Raw genomic sequence first — 15,674 nt, forward strand, 5'->3', positions numbered from 1 at the left:
AACTGCCACATGCACTTATTTCCCCTTGCCAAATCAACGCTCATTCAGCGATTTTCAGCTGCCTCCTTGAATTATGCTGCTTAATTTTTTTTTTGTTTTTTTTTTTTTTTAATTTTTGTCTTGCTGTACGGATGCCAGTCTGCCTCTGCTGTCCCAACTTTTGTTCGCGCCCATTTTTTGAAATGATGAGACAAAAATGCAGCATTTTATTACCACATTTTTTTTTTATTTTGTCTTTAGCTTCACTTTTCTTCTGCTGCCGCCTCTACTTCTACTCAAATAGCTTTTTCCATGCATTTTCATGGAGATTTGTTACTTTAACGCCCTTCGAGAATTCTTAATTTTAAACACACATGCGCGCATTATGTGCATACAAATAGTTTTACTCCCTGCTTCTAGCAGAATGTCTTGGGGTAGCTGCTTCTAGGTTGGGGACACATGTACCTACTTAGAGTAATGACAATTTCATTTTTATTTAGCACTCATTTCGTACATCTCCATTTTTGCATAGATTCTCAGTTGACAGTTGTTGCATGCCACATTTACGAGCAGGTACATGCAACAAACGAACGTACTTACATACATACATATGTATGCGAGCATGTGTCACATTAAATCTTCGCCATTAAAATCAGTCTTTCACATTCTGTCATGGCAGTTCATGTTCACGCTTAATTGAAATTTGCTAAAATAAATTTTACTCAATAAAGCGACGCAAAAGGATATTACGACTATTGCCTTCGGATATTTAAACGTCTTATTTTGATTTTGCAACATGATGACAAATTGCCGCATATACATACATACATATCGCCGTTTAAAGTACAAAACCGCGTATTAACAAAATGCAAAGCCGCGGATGTGAGGTTGCATATATCATTTTCAAGAGAGTAAAAACACTCATATTTCAAATTGGTTCTCTGTTTTATAAAGCATTCGCATTTCTGGCTAGTATATTTTGCAGTATGCAGTTTGAGCCTATTGGAAAAAGAGGATTACAACTCGAAGGCGTAATTGCCCACTTTAAGTGTAAGCAAACGAAAGAAAAAAAGCACGAAAGAAACCATGCCGATCACCGATTGAAACTTACCTGAGTAACTTACTTAACTTAAGCTTTTGGCGGAAATGAGACACTAACCCACTATGCATGCCCTTATCGGTTTAGACCGGTTCAGACCCAGTACGAAGGATTTGATGAGCCGATCAGCCGATGGAAAGCCAGACCTCTGCAAAGTCTGAAAGCCGAAAAGGGAAAGAATCCGCCGACGAAGTAATTGGATTTTAACTAAATCGCAGAAACAATTGGTACGACGAGAAATGTCAAGCCACTGCAGAGAAAAAGACACTGCCACTGCCTACAAAGCCACGCCACGATTGAGTGCAAAGCGAGCTGTGCGAGAGCTTTATCGAGGGCTGAAAAGCGAAGAAATAAGAATATGCGGGGAATGAGGCGCGTCTCCGCTTGCCGGACATTCCTTTGGCACATCTGCATTTATTCTGTTCAAGTATGAATTCAACCTGCGGCAGCACGATTGAGAGAATACAAAGGTTGCGCCGATCTCGGACCGCTATTCCTCTCTTAACGAATTTGACAGAATCGCTGTTTGCATGACGTCACACTGGTGCAACTTGTTTACGTTTTCCTTGCAACATATTTTCTTCTTCTTCCATTCTTGCTCACGTTTTGGCATTTCTCTCTCGCAATTGCACCAGTGTGACGTCACACACAAGTTATTCTCAAAAATCCTCTCCGATCGGCGCAATCTTGTATTCTATCATTCTTGCTGCGGCAGTAGCCAGAGAGAAATTGGGCTATTGTGCTCCGAGTCTCCCGAGGCAGCCGAAAGCTCTGTCTCGTCAATGTCTGGTGGTTGTGTGCCCAGAACGGCACTCACAGGTCGAGAGTCCACTATATAACTCGAGACTGATTGTCTGTGAATGCCGTTCAAGGTCTGTCGCTAAGCTGACGGATCCAGAGGTTGTTTTATGAAGCCTTCTGACGTGCCGTGGCGAGGGTCTGTTCGGGTGCCCACGACGGTGATACCCAACTAGAAATTGCTTCCAGGTCTTTATCATTGGTTTTCGTTTACGGTAAACCAGTGTATCAATGGCTTTTTGAAATAGCAAAGATTTTTAAACGCCGCGTAAACCGAGTAAATCTTGTTTTTTTCGCCGATTACGAGTAACATTGAGCCAACAGTCTATGCATATATCAGCAAACTATTTATTTTGCCTGCATTCCAAAGTAACCTCATTTACTACAGCGCAGAGAAAAACGCTAGTTTAAAGAACAAGTTTTCACATGCGCAAAGTCTTTGACTAAAAGGTCATATCATTTATGTATCACAGCTAAGATACACATACGATTTCTGGGTTATTTCTAGGACTACTAAGCGTTAGCATACCTGCAGCTGTGCGCTTATTGACTTTTAATATTTATTATTTTAATAAAAAAGGCTAAGAACAACAGTTTTCTTTTTTTATAAGACAAAATAACGGTCGTACATGAAAACAAACACTTCAGTGCAAACATAAATTATTTATGTTCAATTGACATGTACAAAACGCCAGTGCTGCCGGCAATGCCAGTGGGACGAAAGCTGGCACCAATGAGCTGTAGCAATAAGTACATAGCTCACATTGGAGTAACAACCTACTCGTAATTTAATAAATACTTAATCAGCGCTTGCTACTTGTTTAGCAAAAAGGTGCACTTGCGCTGGCAATGATCAAGCGCATTCACCAAGCAAAGATAGATAAGTTTGAGCTGATAAGAAGTAAACGCGAAGCTAATGTGGCGTCGCTCTGCATGTAACGGTTATACAGCATGCAACATACTATACTTCGAATGTGTAATACATACATACATATTTAGCGAATTTAACAGTGCTTAGGCATTACACAATTTATTTAAGTCTGGCTTGTGTGCTCTTTGTTAGCAGGTTACGCATATTTGTAGGAGAACTTATGTACCCTGCAAACCATTTTTTCAGAATATTCTGAATCGTAAAGAAATCTTAAAGAATTCGGAAGGATCCCATCCGATTTTTTGCCGAATTTTCTAAAATGAAATAAATTACGCACACTTCCATTCTTTTACGAAATTTCGGAAGAAAATCGGTAAAGAAATGAAAATAATGCTGCTATGTGAAGAATTTCTTGCAGACGTTTTTCAAAATTTTCTATATTTTTCGTACAGAAATTTCTTTACGAGTTCGTGTCAACCACTTCATATAATTTTCTTTGAAGATTCGGAAAAAAATCGTTACAGAAATCAGATACTCCTAAAGATTTCGTTAAGATTTCGGGAACTTTGGTTTGCAGGGTAGGTACATACATACATATGTATGGTGGCGAGAAGGTAAATAGGGAAGAGACATGTTTAATGTTTATTGTTTTTTTTTTGTTCAAGTGTAGCTAGTTATTCAAAAAACTTCAAAAAACAAAAGAGATATTTTAATTTATTTTTTCAAAATTTTAATTTGTACTAGGAGACACTTTAGAAAATTGTAAGCTTGTCTAAACAACTGTGATTTACAGTTAAACTGTTAAAACATTGACATACATACATACATGTGTCTGATTGCTTATTCTACATAACTCTTTCGTTAAACTAAATAGAAGGTTAGACAATAGGTCACGAGGCGAATTTGTAAAAGCGTCTAATAGCATTCTTTGCATGCCTATTACACATATGTATACTAAATAGGCATTTACATATGAATGTATGTATGTAGCTATGCATTTAAATTATCCAGTTTTTTTTTTTTGTTGCCAACCAACACTGCCTTTTTCTCTTGTGGAAATCCGATTTTCCGATTGCGGCCACACGCAAATGCAGGTCAGTGATGTCGCGTAATTGCAGCGCCTGCGCCCATGTCCAACTGTCAACCAACAGCTTTACACACAAAGTACTGTTATGCAAACTGTGCTATCCCACCTCTATCGACCGTAGCAGCCGCTGGTTAATCTTTACAAAAATCACAGTAGTAAGAAAAAAAAATCAAACACACTACATACTATATGCATACACACAAACATACACATAGTACTAACGGGTGATTTTTTAAGAGCTTGATAACTTTTTTTTTAAAAAAAACGCATAAAATTTGCAAAATCTCATCGGTTCTTTATTTGAAACGTTAGATTGGTCCATGACATTTACTTTTTGAAGATAATTTCATTTAAATGTTGACCGCGGCTGCGTCTTAGGTGGTCCATTCGGAAAGTCCAATTTTGGGCAACTTTTTCGAGCATTTCGGCCGGAATAGCCCGAATTTCTTCGGAAATGTTGTCTTCCAAAGCTGGAATAGTTGCTGGCTTATTTCTGTAGACTTTAGACTTGACGTAGCCCCACAAAAAATAGTCTAAAGGCGTCAAATCGCATGATCTTGGTGGCCAACTTACCGGTCCATTTCTTGAGATGAATTGTTCTCCGAAGTTTTCCCTCAAAATGGCCATAGAATCGCGAGCTGTGTGGCATGTAGCGCCATCTTGTTGAAACCACATGTCAATCAAGTTCAGTTCTTCCATTTTTGGCAACAAAAAGTTTGTTAGCATCGAACGATAGCGATCGCCATTCACCGTAACGTTGCGTCCAACAGCATCTTTGAAAAAAATACGGTCCAATGATTCCACCAGCGTACAAACCACACCAAACAGTGCATTTTTCGGGATGCATGGGCAGTTCTTGAACGGCTTCTGGTTGCTCTTCACTCCAAATGCGGCAATTTTGCTTATTTACGAAGCCATTCAACCAGAAATGAGCCTCATCGCTGAACAAAATTTGTCGATAAAAAAGCGGATTTTCTGCCAACTTTTCTAGGGCCCATTCACTGAAAATTCGACGTTGTGGCAGATCGTTCGGCTTCAGTTCTTGCACGAGCTGTATTTTATACGGTTTTACACCAAGATCTTTGCGTAAAATCTTCCATGTGGTCGAATAACACAAACCCAATTGCTGCGAACGGCGACGAATCGACATTTCACGGTCTTCAGCAACACTCTCAGAAACAGACGCAATATTCTCTTCTGTACGCACTGTACGCATTCGTGTGGTTGGTTTAATGTCCAATAAAGTAAACTGAGTGCGAAACTTGGTCACAATCGCATTAATTGTTTGCTCACTTGGTCGATTATGTAGACCATAAATCGGACGTAAAGCGCGAAACACATTTCGAACCGAACACTGATTTTGGTAATAAAATTCAATGATTTGCAAGCGTTGCTCGTTAGTAAGTCTATTCATGATGAAATTTCAAAGCATACTGAGCATCTTTCTCTTTGACACCATGTCTGAAATCCCACGTGATCTGTCAAATACTAATGCATGAAAATCCTAACCTCAAAAAAATCACCCGTTACATTCGTATATACCCGTAAGAAACGACCAAGGATAAGTGACATAACTTCCGTCCGAAAAATCTCTGTGGAACGCACTAGCCAGTTAAGCGCCGCTTCGACCGATCGCTGACCTTTGTATTGCTAGTCGTGCGTGCGTGCATGCATTTCGTTCGTGTGGCCATCCCCTGGCACACTTATCCTTTTTGCTTTGTGCTATCTCACAAAAGTGCGATTGAGCAGGAGGCGCCTTTGAGCTCAAATCGATTTGTGTTTGCCTGTGCCTCGCTTTTTCTCTGTGTGGTTTGAGCCTCTTAGGCGTGGAAATGAAAGTACATACGTTTAATTGCCAGTTTGCATTTCGGCTAAAAGGTTGTATAAAAAAACAAAAAAAAATACAGCCGAACGGGTTGCATTTGCTTCTGTGGCATTTTTTGTCGCAACCTCAGTGAAGTGCGTTCCACTTGGCGCAGGTTTTTTTTCACTTCGATGCTTTGCTTTGAAATTTTTAACTGTTTTTTACACTGCTATATTGTCATTTGTTTTAACTGTTTGTTGCATTTTTTCGGCCTTTCTTTTCAATTGCATCTTTTTTTTTTTGTGTGGTAAAAACAAAGAATTTGCTGCGCGTGTCTTTTCGTTCACAACAAATCGTTAATCTGTTAGTCTGTTTCAGTTTGAAACCAGCTTTGTCTTCCCTATTGGATGTATATACTTCGAACGCAAGTCCTTGTGAGCACAGCACCGCATTTGATTACTTGTTATACCTTTAATGGTATTAGTCAAAGTGAAATTTCGGAAATCGGTTGCCGCTGTTCAACTATCCAGGTCTTCATGAAAATTGTGTCCAAGGTACGGTGCTGAATATATTCCTTCCAAAGGTTTTTTTTGGGAATGGTTATGTGAAATTCGAAATCAATTGCCTTTATAGCCCATCACTGAGTGTTATGATAAATTTCTTCGTGGAATCAAATAATCTTCTTCGAGAGTCGCGGCAAGTTTTTTGTACGCTAGATTCTTTGACGCACTTCATGTCGAGTTCGCCTTCATCGAAGCCGATTTTTCTAGGAGAATTGTCCATCGCATTCACAAACCATTTTTGTTTTCATTTTAATTATATTTGTAGGTCTCAGCTGTTTGTGGTCTTATTAATTGCTAGAAGCCAATAACAGATCCTGTGCCTATCTGTGCCCCTTTAACCAATTTATTTCTTATGCTACACTTAGTCGGACTTCTACATACAAGGTTTTCGAAGTTTTTTGATATTGATTTTTTTTAATACGTTCCGGAAAGTCAAAGGCAAAAAAAAAGAAGATACATATATATGATAAAAAGTGCATTCCGGATTTTGAAGAGCAAATTTTTACCTCAGGCTCTTAACACAACATCGTAAACTCATCCCTAATGAATAGAAAGGGTCGTTACTTAAAAATAAATATGAATAATTGCTCTAAGTAATCTAATAGAACACACCTTGAGGGATGGTTTACGAAATAGCGTAAGACAGATCTTGTAACGATGTGAACTCACATGCTCTTAGTTTGGTATTTCTGCTCCTCATTATAGCTGAACCTCTGCAAAGAAAGTGATATACTGTTTCCAATTCGTTATCCTTCCTTCAGCTTCTACAGAAGTCGTTGTAGGTGATGCCCTGCCTTTTGGCGTGTATTATAACCGATTAATCGCCAGTTCTGGGTTTTCTTGATAACTTTTGTGTTCGTCACATACTCGGTTGGTTAGTAGAAGCGTGCATTTGAAATCTCTGACTATTCTAGATTTTGTTACCGGTTCTTTTCAATTTCTCTCTAATGCCTTGCAGGCTCCTTCGATTCCAAGCACTTCAGCTTGGAAGATGCAAGCAAAGTTCGGTAGTCGGAACGAGAGAGACGTATGAGAGAATACCCGCGCCCACACCGCAGTCCATTTTCCACCTGCCAGTATAGATTTCAGTGGAATTATCTAGAAGACAACTTCTCCTGCACGGGTTTGGCTATACGGAAGCCTGACATCATTCACCACCTTTAGTCCGATTTGTGGAAATTGTGGAGAAAGATTTCTCTATATAAAGGGTAGGTAAGTGGGGGTGGGATCCCGTCGTCTCTGACTAACACATCTGCACTGTCACTTCTGAGAGTTTTGCGATGACCTGGAAACTGAGTTTATTAAAGTTATGCAATCCTTAATCAGCTTCGACTTTGTTGAGAAAAGACGACAGGCCACTCAGCTGTCTGAGAAAATGTGGGCCGCCTGCGTTGACAAATACGAAGACCGCTGCATTTTAATACATAGAGGATACAAAATCAGGCGGGTGGATTAATCTTAACAGTCCCAAGAAAACGCCTGATTCAACTCCGCATACCATTTTGGAGTCGTCGGTGTGCAGATAGTGTTCCAAGCGGAGGTGGCCCAACCAAGCGTCTCTCGACGCCAGAAGGATCCCGAAAGGCTTGTAAAAATCTTCAGTCGGGTTTCAAAAATCCAAAATGGCGGACAAATTTTTAAAAATTCATTGAATTACCTCGAAACTTGTTACTCGGGCGTATGTGGGGTCGCTGATTATGAAAATGACCATGAGTTTTTAAACCTCAAAATGGCGGATCCAATATGGCGGAATAATTTAAAAAATGGTATATGGTTCCTTACACTGGCCAAAGAGTGATTGTTGCTTGGCACATGTTCTAAGAAAGTAGAAAAAATTGAAATGCAAAAAAACATTCTCTACAATTATAAGATATCGTCATGAATTTTTTACACGCCGCAAAAGAATAGCTGCTGGGCATTTCTGCTTACCTAACAAAGAACAAAACTCTTTTCAACTTTGACGTTTTATTTGACATAAAAGTTTGTATGAAAACTGCAACCTTTCAATGTCCGTATGGTATGCGGACGTATGTATGTACCTCTGAAACATAGTTATTATCTTAAAATACTGCAACAAATTCAATGACAATGTTTAATTTTTTTATTCTTCCTTTTTGTATTGAAGTTTTGTAAATTCATTTGACAACTTAACGATTTGTTTTGTTACAAAGTGTTTCTTTTCTTATTTTTTTATTCGATTGTTTTTTTTCATGTACGCATGGAGGCTCGCTATCGTCCTTAAGCCTACTGCGGACACACATACTACTCGTAAAAACTAAATGACAACAATGCGCCGAATTGCACACGCGACCCAACTTATTTTTGGCGATTTAAGTTTGCGATGTTAGTGTTGTTGTACGTTTTTTTTTTTGTTTGGATTTAGTTACGCTACTCTTTTCGATGTTTGATCATTGTTGCTTTAATCTTTTTTCTCTAAAGTCTTTTTTTTTGTTGTTTTGCTTTTGGTTGACTTTTTGCCATTTACTGTAACTTGCGCTTAACTGTTTTTCCTGAAAAAACATTAAAAGTGGAAAAACAAAGTTAACGAAAGAAGGATTGTAAATTCCGTAGCTCAGCGTTGAACATCGCCAAAAACTAATTGGCTTTTCAATTGCACTTTTTTCGCTTATTGCAAGAATGCTAACGGGCAACGGTCAACGTCAGCGATTTGTCATTTCAGTAACTCAGATCACAGCAACACAAACTTCTAGAATGACATGGGTGCGATTGATACAGTTGGGGATATTTAGTGCGCAATTTTTGGGAATGTATGTGTGTACATTAGGGTGTTGCAAAATTAGTAAAGTCGGAATTTTAATGCCCTGACCCCTAGCATTGTTCTATATCAAATAAAAAATAGACTCCTATTTTTTTAATTTTGAAATCGAAATATATTTAGGGGTCCCTCAAAGGTTTTCCATGTATTTTCTAAGGAAAAAACCGTCTTGCAACTACTGCTCCCCGTTCGCTCATTCCTCAAGGTGATGTGAGTGTCGAAAGAAAAAAGCTAGAAGCTAAACGGGATTTTTTCCGCTAAACCCAAATTAAAAAAGCTAAATCTATTCTGAAAAGATCTAAAATGGCAGCACTGAATTTTACACCTAAATACTTTGCATCTAAGGGAAAAAGCTATTCAAGCTTCTCTTTCTAGCGAAGAGCACAACAATAGTTTTGGTTGGATTAGCGGCGGACAGCGAATCTCACCACACCGAGTGTCAATCATTCTCAGTATTGGTTGCGCTTTCCTGCAAACACCTGACAGAGAAGGGCCTGTAATTAGGCAGGCAACATCATCTGCAAAGACCTGGGTGTAGATTTTAGAGCCGTTAACTTTGTTCAGCAGGGAATCAATTAAAAAGCAAGAGATAAAGCACAGCGCCGTGACGATAGACCCAATGAACTCCGCACGTGACATATTGACGCCCTTCTGCCTGAATCCTAACGAATCTCCGCGCAGTTCAACGAATCTCTCCTGACATTTCAGCATCAACGACACCATGCTAATGGGCCTGGAGCTTTTAGAGCTAATATAGTCGCCCCTACCAACTTTAGGGATAAAGACGACGTCTACTAGTCTGCATGATAAATCTTAATTTCTTGTATTTTTTTGTAATAGAAATGTTTACAAATGAGGCTTTTTAGTATAAAAACCGATAAGTCCAGTTTTTATTTTATTTTGATACGAAATAAAGTCTACTAATTCCTTTAGCGACACAAACTTATTTTTTGTGGGTCAGGGAATAGAATATAAAGGGTAACAAAAGGGTATGTTCAAATTTTTAAGGTACTGCGTAGTTATTACGTAATGATGTTTTTTCGCTGTACTGTAAAGTTTTACTAAACGAAGTTAACAGCTTTTACCGCGGTGGTCACCATATGAGCATTCCGGTGAAGTTATCAAAGTAAAATTTTGTATTCTGTTCTTACGGTTTTACGTTACAACACATATTTTAATAATTTTTTCTCTTATATAATTAAATTTAAAACACTTTTGATATCAGCTTCAATAGATTTTGTTATACCCTTTCGATTTGTGATATGCATTTTTTCAAAAAAAAAAAATGTTGACCTAAAAGACTTCAAAAAAAATACCAAAAACAAAAATAATTAAGGACGAGCACACCTTCATGTTAAAATTCTAAAAATATAAATTAACAAACAAAAAACAAAATTATCAACAAAAAAATTTTAGTTTTATAACTTGTTTGTGGGATGGCGCTTAACGGACTATTTAAAATTTACTCAAAGACGAAATTGAACTTCCGCAGCTAATAATAATCAGAGTTGGGAAAGTGTACTAACATTTAAGTGTTCTAGGCACTAAATATAAAGTGTCGTTATTTCACATAAAAGCATCCTTAGCCTATCGACAGTTTTTGACTTATGCCAATATTCACGATATATGTGAGACATGTGCCACTGTTCAGTAGTAAAGATTGCCTACTTTGGTTTTGTGTGACAAATGGCAAAACTGGGGCTCTGGCGGATTGATAACAACTAAGCATATATCGATTTGCCACAGAAAATTATGGTTATTTATAAACCTAATCCGCTGTATAACTGAAAACAGTGAAATTTTTAGTTGTGCCGTTAATGCACAGGACCATCGATATATTGGAATATATGGATTATTTCTCTATTTATCCCTAAAAACGTCAGTGACAGTGCTATAAGAGAAAAAAATTATAAAAAATATGGACGAGTTATGACAAAAATTACCAACTATGAATGCTTCTAATGCTCCAAGGGGAAAAAAATTTCAATTGCTCATACAAATGTATTTACATACATACATACATATGTAGTTTTCTTTATTTGCTAAGCGGCTGACTGACTCATTCTCCATTGACTATTGATTTCCCAGCGTCTAATAAGTGAAAGTAAAAGCAAACTATGTATGTATGTATGTATGTATGTATGTACAGATGTATATTTTTGTTTGGAAACTACAATTTCAATTAATAATCCAGAGAGATAATAATCAAATATTTAAATTTTTGCCAACAAACAAACATGAATATCGAGTATGTACACGTATGTAGGTATGTATGTACATATGTATATGAAAAAGTATGTGCATATTCACGAAATTGTTTTTACACAAATATTTTATGAATAATTGAGTGTGTAATCGAATACGAAATGACATGCAAACAAACATCCCGGTCGGCAGACAGTCAGTCATAGACAACCAACCAAATACATACATATGTATGCACATGTGACACCAGTTAAAAACACACCCCCAACTGCTGCCTGTCAGCAAAGTCATTCATAACTATGAGTGCAATAAATATTGGTATTATACAGCGAGCAGTGCAACCCCTTCTCCAGCGGCCTCCCCCCCCACACAAGTATACATTCAAAGTGAATATGTATGTATGTAAATGTAAGTGCATTTGTATGTTTATGTTGCAGTGTAAGATGTGACAGCATAAAGGAGTTATTCATTCATTCATTCATACATATATTTGTATGTATGACTAAGAGTTGTCTTTGATCTTAAAGAGTGCAATAAATGATATGCTGCGCGATAAAAGTCAGCTCCAATTTGTTTAGTGACGTGTTAGTGCCAATAACCCATAGTAATCTACACTGCTGCATGCATACATACATACATATTTACTTGCACATGCGCTTGCTTACATACAGTCTTACATATGTACGTATCTACATTGCGCACCATAAATAATCGCACATTAAACTGCGTAAATTACTCATACGCCTCGTTGTGCCGCAAAGGCGTAAAACAAATAAGTTACATACATAGTTATTTACATACATATGCATGTAATCGACCTGCGCGACTGTTGCAATTGAAACAACATGCGATGCTTTTAATTGAGTAAATTTGTACAAAGCGTTTGTTGGAGCATACATATGTATGTATGTGAATGTGTAATTGTAAAAAGAAAAATAGGAATTATAAAATGCCTAATGACATTTTTACTGTTGACAGAAATCAAAGAAATATCGAGGAATTAGCATGGGAATTGTTATTGCTATAACTAATGCATTGAAATGACGAAAAATTTGTGCCATTTAAAAAAATTGTATGTGGAAACAAATTTAATGTCAATTTTTCTTAACGTTACGGCACAGGTATTTTTTAATGCCCAACTTTGTGATTGAAATTTGAATACTTTACAGGGAAACTATGGCAAATGTCTTTCAACAATCTTGGAAGCTGTTTTCTGTCTTAGCTTTTTTCTGTTTTTCTTCTTTTAGCAATACGTTTTATAAAAATTTAATAAAACAGAAAAAGTATATTTTTCTTTTTGGAACACTTAAAATTAAAAACAGAAAAAAACTTTCATTCAAAAAAATAACAATAATTAAAAAAATAAAAATAAAAAAAATAAAATTAATTGAATCTAACAAAAAAAACTTTTCTTTTTAAAATAATATTTACAAATAAAATAATCCAAATATGTTTCTTTTTAAAAACATACAATGTAAAAATTAAATTAAAGAAATAAGTTTCTTAAACTTAAAAGAAAATAAAAAATATATACATATGTAAGTATACAGATCACTCGTTCACCCCCACTAAAATAGATAAAATAGAATAAATGTTTTTTATTGAAAACCGCAAAAATTTGAACTACCAATTTGGGGATGATCTATTTTATTACCGACTATTTCCGACTTCCGGTGTTGTAAATTTTATTTTAAACATTTTTCTCGGAAGTGTCTTTTTCAAAGCCTAAATGACCTTGGAACTTCAACTCGTCCTGGACGTCTAAAATGGACGAACATGTTTTTATTGGAAAACGACAAAATATGAATAACCAAGTCGGGGACGCTCTATCTTTTGGTAGAATGTATTACCAACTTCCGGATTCGACCGGAAGTCCGTTTTGTCCGCAGAATCCGAATCTGTAAGAAAAACATGCAGCTCCTATTAAAAAAAAATGGACTTCCGGTCATTTAAACACACATCCGGGCGAAACCGGAAGTCGCTAATACGATCACAAGATCTTTCAAATTATCTTGCACGAGGCTTATTTGAGCGCTTGTAACGCACTTAAGCGCGCTGCCCTGAGAGTACTTTTCATTAAACCGACATATGCCAGCAGTGGAACTACTTATCAGCGAGTCTGAAATAACAACTGGTGCGATGAGAAATGACACACCGCTGCAGATTAAAAAGTCACAAGGCCGCACCACGATCGGGCGCAACGCCAGCCATTGACGCCAGCAACCGTGGGATCAGTCTTCTAAATATTTGCTAAAAGCTCTTATTGAGGGTATTGTGTGAAAAGCTGAAACACACCTTCAACGAACTTACTGGGCCCTGAAGTGTTCGGGAAAAAGTTGCAGCGGAAGATTTAAGGGCTTTTGTGCATTGGCGACGTTGAAGCTATGAGCTGTTTGAGCTTTTTAAGCTAATTAAAATACAACGGCTCCACTGGCTCGGCCATGCCGTACGGATGGACATAAACACTCCAGCTCTGAAAGTATGCAAAGCGGATCTCCCTGCTAGTAGCAAGTAGATGCAAAGTCCATATGGATAAGGATTTGATTTCACTTGACATTTCCAATTGGCGTCAACTGGCGCAGAAGAGAAACGACTGAAGTGCTGTTTTAGACTCAGCCAAAATCATTTAGGCTATTACAGCGCCAACCAAGAACAAGAAGAATCTGATAAATCATGTAGTACATTAAAGAAATTAATTTCACCATACGAATCGAAAAATCTGTGAATCTCTTTGCAAATGCACCAAACGTCAAATTTTTGTGTTTTCAAAATTTATTAAATTATTGCATTTAGTTTAATGCATAGTAAGCACTCTGGATCTTAGCAATCCAGTCGATGTATGCAGAGACACGTGTATAGACCGATGGTAAATTGTAAACACCACATGGAGTGTATCCCCAGGATACAATACCGATAAGTTCAGATGGTGCGCCATTGATTTCCTTCGCCAGAGGACCACCAGAGTCACCGCTGCATGCAGATATGCCCTTCTGCAAGGAATCTGAGCAGACATTGGTTTCGTGGAGAGGAGCACTTTGAGGCAGAGTTTCCTTGCACTCGTTCCACTCGACGACCTCAGTTTGAACTGTTTGCAATATCTGGGCTGCAGCAGATATGTAAGGATTTGGTCGTCCCCAACCATAAAGATGAGTCTCTCCGCTATGGATCTCTTCTCGGTGTGGCAAGCTTGCAGGTTGTACTCGTTCGTTGAATTCAAAGGGCTCGGAGATGTGTAAAATGCCAATATCGTAAGGTCCCACACTACCGCTGTAACTTGCGTGAACTCTACCAAAGTCAACTACACGTGATTGTGTATTCTCATCAACTTCAGTGCGGTTATGAAGACCAGCAATAACTCCCATTCCAACGGCAGTAGAAATGCAGTGACCGGCAGTTAAAACCCAGTCCTTGGCAATAATTGTGCCACCACACTTGTGAGAATGACTGCTAGCATTGGAACTCAACGATACAATGTAAGGGGCAGATTGTGGCTCAGCATCTTCGCCGTTAATGATATAGCCGGTGGCAAAGCTGGGAATTAGATTCTTGAATTTGTCAGTAAGAGCCGATGCGTTGGCACACGCCAGGAAAAGAGCAAACAAGAAGAGAACCTTCATGTTGGCGAAATAAATTTTAACTATTTTTTAAATGAAAAAGGAAGGCTTTTTATATGCATACAAACAAAAAGTAAATTACCAATCACTATGTATTAGACCAATGATAATGTATATTGTTTTAACTTATCGAATTATGAAAGCACGATGAAATAGCTGATTATTCTAAAATTAATCCGCTATGTGCAGATGATTTGTGGAAGTAATAAACTAGTTGCGATTAGCTTCTTATCCGAAAGTATGCTTGTACTCGTACAAGAATTTTGGGGAATTAAAATAACGGCTAATGAAACCGATTAGATTTACGCTGTATCCCTGATTAGAGTAGTATTTTCCAAAAAAGGAGGAGGTTATCAGTTCGTCGGAATATTTTTTTTTTGTGTATGTTACCGCATAACTTTGGACCACGTCAACCGATTTCGATAGAGAATCCTCAACTTGGTAGATCAAATATTTACGCTTTTCAATAAAAAAAAACACCTCCCTCCATTTTTATAACAATCCCAACGGTTTTTACCCTCCATCCCCGCCCAACCGCACAAGGGGCGCAGTCCGCATGACGTACGGAACCAGTCAGTATTTTCAATTTTTGCTCCGAGTCACGATAGGCAGGAGTTTGTTAAGTGTCGATATCTAAAACCGTTCAGCTACAAAACTAAATTCATCAGCCGATTTTATGTCTTTATTTTAATGATTCATTTATTGAGAGAGAACAGTATCGATTTCTTAATGCTAACCGGCTAAATCGCCAAAAAAAACCGGCTAAAAACGGCTAAGATGTTTCAACTAAATTTCACATGTTTTCTTTAAATAAATCACGAGTAAAAATACTAGGGGTATTCTCCAAATCTTGCAAAGCCATTGCACGTAGCACGGAT

General features: G+C 37.7%; 2 protein-coding genes across 3 annotated transcripts in view; both read right to left on the reverse strand.

The window, feature by feature from the left end:
• LOC118747653 (F-box/WD repeat-containing protein 7) overlaps nucleotides 1-15,674 on the reverse strand; it is a 33,701-nt gene that overhangs the window by 17,159 nt on the left and 868 nt on the right. The window lies entirely within an intron of this gene.
• Nucleotides 13,971-14,848, reverse strand: LOC118747656 (lectizyme-like). The gene has a single exon (XM_036481710.1). The coding sequence runs from the start codon at nucleotides 14,797-14,799 to the stop codon at nucleotides 13,972-13,974; it is 828 nt and encodes a 275-aa protein (XP_036337603.1). The 5' UTR covers nucleotides 14,800-14,848; the 3' UTR covers nucleotide 13,971.

This window comes from Rhagoletis pomonella, unplaced genomic scaffold (assembly GCF_013731165.1).
Source record: "Rhagoletis pomonella isolate Grant_MI unplaced genomic scaffold, Rhpom_1.0 Rhpom_scaffold_00012, whole genome shotgun sequence".
In the NCBI taxonomy this organism is placed as follows: Eukaryota; Metazoa; Arthropoda; class Insecta; order Diptera; family Tephritidae; genus Rhagoletis; species Rhagoletis pomonella.